The sequence below is a fragment of the Anneissia japonica genome, unplaced genomic scaffold (assembly GCF_011630105.1).
Source record: "Anneissia japonica isolate Jap-2015-1 unplaced genomic scaffold, ASM1163010v1 scaffold287585_len104518_cov100, whole genome shotgun sequence".
NCBI lineage: Eukaryota > Metazoa > Echinodermata > Crinoidea > Comatulida > Comatulidae > Anneissia > Anneissia japonica.
In genome coordinates this window covers 8506-12429 of record NW_022706733.1, presented here as the reverse complement: position 1 = coordinate 12429, position 3924 = coordinate 8506, and the positions used below count along the sequence as shown (strand labels likewise).

Genomic DNA, 3924 nt, shown 5'->3' with positions numbered 1-3924 from the left:
ACAGAATAAGAACTAAATTTTGAGGTTGAGGTAAACTTTGAGGTGCCTACGTGCATGAAACAAGTACTTCATTAAATAGTACTGATATATGTTGTTATTTTTGTTGGTACAGTATTATTACCGGTACTGTGCTTGCAATAAGTAAACCTGGAATAAATACTCTCTATAATAGTCAATAACATTCTGACTATGATGTTAATAAGAAATTAGTATTTTGGTTTTACAATTAAGTTTTTTAAAATGTTATGTTATGTATTAAGCTATTTCGAATGTACCATAAAACTTGTTTCATGTGTGCCACCTTGTAAAAGTAAAGTCCATAAATTGAAAATTGAAACTTAACTGAGTGCATTCATAAAATAAAACACTTAAATTACAAAGTAAATCACTAACATGTTTGTACATACACACCATTTTCGCGATAATTGGATAGAAAACTTTCGTTAACCTGGCAACCTTGCCTGGGGTACAACGACACCGCGGTGTACTAGTGATACCCGGAAGTGCCTATGCTTTTACATACAGTACAGTTACTGTGAAGTAGAGTAGCGAAGCGATTGTTTTCTTTTGTTGTTAAATTCTTTTGTGAAATACTTTAAGCCATTATTCTCCGGAATAAAAGAATGAGTGGAAAAGGTGCAAGAAAGATTTGCCAGGTGAATGGCTGCAGTAATAGCCAATTTAAGCTTCAACAATGGAAAAACGAGTTGTGTCCCAACCAGGGATTTTTTCGCAAGGATTGCTCTTGTTGTATTCAGCCCTACCAGCTCCATCAATTTCCACAAGCCCATCGTCAAGAATGGGTGAAAAATTTAAGCACAAAATTAACTATCAACGATCTTAAAGATTATCACAGAGTAAGTTGAAGATTGTTTATAATTTTTATTGTGTAAAAATTTGCCCGGTCTCAGGAGAGCGTCCAACAACTTAGCACTGTAGTAGTGAACCACTACACTTTCCCACTGACATCCCATTTTCGTAAGAGGATGGTCTAGGCCTAGGCATACGGCCCTTGATTCAGGCAAAGGAGTTGTGTACTAATTACAAACCCCATGATTCAATCAATATTAAGCAACGATTATGTGGGTTTCTATGTGAAAAAATGAAGTTGAAGACTCATTCAACTGATTATTTTGTATTTGTTTTTGCAGGTTTGTTCTGTTCACTTTGTTGATGGAAAGCCGTCAAAAGGACATCCATATCCGACGCTGCACATTGGATATTCTCTACATGTAAGTTATTTCCTAACTGTGTGTCTTTTAAAATTAGATTAGATTTTTTTCTTATTAAAAAATAAGCCAAAAATTAATAAACATGCTTTTTAAATTTAATTATAATTTGTTGGTTGCTTTATTTACAGAGTAATTGGAAACTAAGTCCAGGAAGGCGTGCTCCCCGGCAGCGAACTCGTGTCCAAACAAAAATGGACACAAACGTAGATGTTTACAATAAGTTACCACCGGATGAAAGGATGGATGTTGAAATAGTACAGCCAATGGACGTCAATGTGGAGCCAAAATACAAAGACGTGTCAACACAGTATTATTCAGCACAGCCTTTGAACCACGACCACTGTTATGCCAAAAAATCTCAGGATAAATGTACACAAACACCAAGTGCACCTTCCATAGACACCAATGACATGAATGATAAGCAGTTCAAATTCTTTACTGGGCTATCATCTACCACATTTTGGGCTTTACTGTCATCATTTATGTGTTGGACCACAGAACTTCCATCACATTCTCTACCAGTGGCTGAACAGTTTTTAATGGTATTAATGAGACTACGTTTAGGTCTGTTGCTTCCAGATTTAGGTTATAGGTTTAAAATATCAACACGTAGCTTTGTTACCATGAAAGCGAGGCTGCATATGGTCTTGTATCCAACGTGACACATCAGTTGTCTCCTTTTTTGGTACGGAGCCTGCCGTACTCCCAGTTATTCTTAATTTGCGTTGCGAGGTCCACAAAGCCGAGTCCTGTTGTGCTGTTTCAACAGCTAAATGTGATGCTCTACTATCATTCAACAAAATATATTCAGTATATATCTTTTCACAAGCACTGCAGCGTAGCTCACCAGAAGAATGATCATCATGGTTAATTTGTTTCACTTCTGGAGTGAAGCAAACTTGTTCAGTATTAACAGTGTGGTTCAATAATAAGCCTGGAATGTTGCTTAGTTCTTTCATAATCTTGCTGTTATGATGTTTTTTCATGTCCTCATCGGTTTCGAACTCAAGAAAGTTGGATGATAAGCATAGCCTCTTTTCACCGCTTCTAATATTTTCTACCGAATCAGGTACCACATTCCTTTTTGTTCCTCAATTCCATACCATTGCCATGTCGGTACAAGCTTTGCCAATTAAGCCTTGTTTGTTAGCTTCAAGGATTTTGAAGGCTAAGCCAGCAGTATGACTGCAACACTTGCCTCTTGCAGCAATACAGTCACAGTCCACATCAATAATTTGGTTGGCATCTTTATTGACTGTAATCTGAACATCATGTTCCCTTCCGATAATTTGAGAGTAACGGACTTTGGACTTTAGATCAATGATCCGGCACTGTACAGATCTGTACTTGTGGTACACTGTGTCGATCCAGTTAGAGTTGAAGTAATTTTGCCCTTCAAGAATACTTCTGTAGTTATGATTTGGCTGATCATCGCATGCAGGGACATTAACAAAGTAATCAGTTATATCTGAAAATAAATGCAAAAAAAAAAAAAATTACTATATTATTCAAATAAGTATATAAAAATAAATAATTTGTATTTGTTTAAGATCAAGATCAATTTTTTAAAATATGGATTACCATTCATTCATTTAATTATGTATAGGGGCCTAAGCGGTTATTTATACCATGCAACATAAATAGGCCTATGGCCCCGTCACAAGAACAGAAATTGTATATTTATTGTTTTTTTATTTTTGAAATAAAGTTTGAATAGGCCTATATATATATGTATATATATATATATATATATATATATATATGTGGCTATATTTCCCACCAACAATATTTGCAACTGTAGTAAAATATAACCCAGTGAAGTTATAATAAACTATTCATAAACTGAGCCGAATCTGGGGAAGCCAGGCCAGGGTCGGCCTAACGATGCACATTCAACAAGCACAGCTAGCTGGACAAACGCTACTTTTACCGCTACGTGACTCACGTGGGAGGCCATCACAAAACGAAATTATCAGCCTGAAAATCTTACCATTAAAGCTTAAAACAGGCCACTCACGAACGTCTTCTTCCCAAATTTCCACCATCATACACACTTAAGATAATTAATAAATGTATATATAGGACAATAATAAGCAAAATGTACTGTATAATAAGATTTTGGAGCTGTAAGTATTAACTACGATGTAAGCAATCAATAGGATAAATATAGCGAGGTCGCGATCGTTGTACCCCAAGCATAAAAGATCGTATTCCTGACGTTGGCGGCGCTGTTTCAAATTAGGCCAAATAAAATGGTGTATATAATTTATCGTATGAATACAATATTTATTAATTATTTAACGAAAAGATATTGATGGCTCATTATTCTTCTCATGTAATTAAGCTCATAATAATATTGGATTAACAGTCTCCGTGTGAATATCAGTATGTAACCAACACTTCATTATTATTATTATTATTATTATTATTATTATTATTATTATTATTATGTGTCAAACTACTTACTATGTTAATCAAAAACAGCCTAAACCAACAATTGCAATAATTAATGACTATGGAAAACAACTTAATGTGTTAATCAAAAACAGCCTAAACTAACAATTACAGTAATTAATGGTTGTGTCAAACTACTTACTGTGTTAATCAAAAACATCTTAAACCAAATACATAATTTAATGATTGTGTGAAATTACTTAATGTGTTAATCAAGAACAACCTAAACCAACATTTG

The 3924-nt window shown here is 34.6% G+C and overlaps 2 protein-coding genes across 2 annotated transcripts; one reads left to right on the top strand and one right to left on the bottom strand.

Annotated features, from left to right (window-relative positions):
• Positions 1–623: 623 nt before the first annotated feature.
• Positions 624–1894, top strand: LOC117106198. Its single transcript, XM_033247550.1, has 3 exons — positions 624–857; positions 1152–1232; positions 1361–1894. The coding sequence occupies exons 1-3, from the start codon at positions 624–626 to the stop codon at positions 1892–1894; spliced, it is 849 nt and encodes a 282-aa protein (XP_033103441.1).
• Positions 1847–3323, bottom strand: LOC117106202. The gene is made up of 2 exons (XM_033247554.1): positions 3223–3323; positions 1847–2700 (listed from the first exon to the last, which is right to left on the bottom strand). The coding sequence occupies exons 1-2, from the start codon at positions 3278–3280 to the stop codon at positions 2324–2326; spliced, it is 435 nt and encodes a 144-aa protein (XP_033103445.1). The 5' UTR covers positions 3281–3323; the 3' UTR covers positions 1847–2323.
• Between the last annotated feature and the right edge of the window lie 601 nt (positions 3324–3924).

Coding starts and splice junctions, on each gene's coding strand:
- LOC117106198 (XM_033247550.1), top strand. CDS start 624: ATGAGTGGAAAAGGTGCAAGAAAGATTTGCCAGGTGAATGGCTGCAGT. Junction 858..1,151: donor ATCTTAAAGATTATCACAGA/GTAAGTTGAAGA, acceptor TTGTTTTTGCAG/GTTTGTTCTGTTCACTTTGT. Junction 1,233..1,360: donor ACATTGGATATTCTCTACAT/GTAAGTTATTTC, acceptor CTTTATTTACAG/AGTAATTGGAAACTAAGTCC.
- LOC117106202 (XM_033247554.1), bottom strand. CDS start 3,280: ATGATGGTGGAAATTTGGGAAGAAGACGTTCGTGAGTGGCCTGTTTTA. Junction 2,701..3,222: donor GCCTGTTTTAAGCTTTAATG/GTAAGATTTTCA, acceptor ATTTATTTTCAG/ATATAACTGATTACTTTGTT.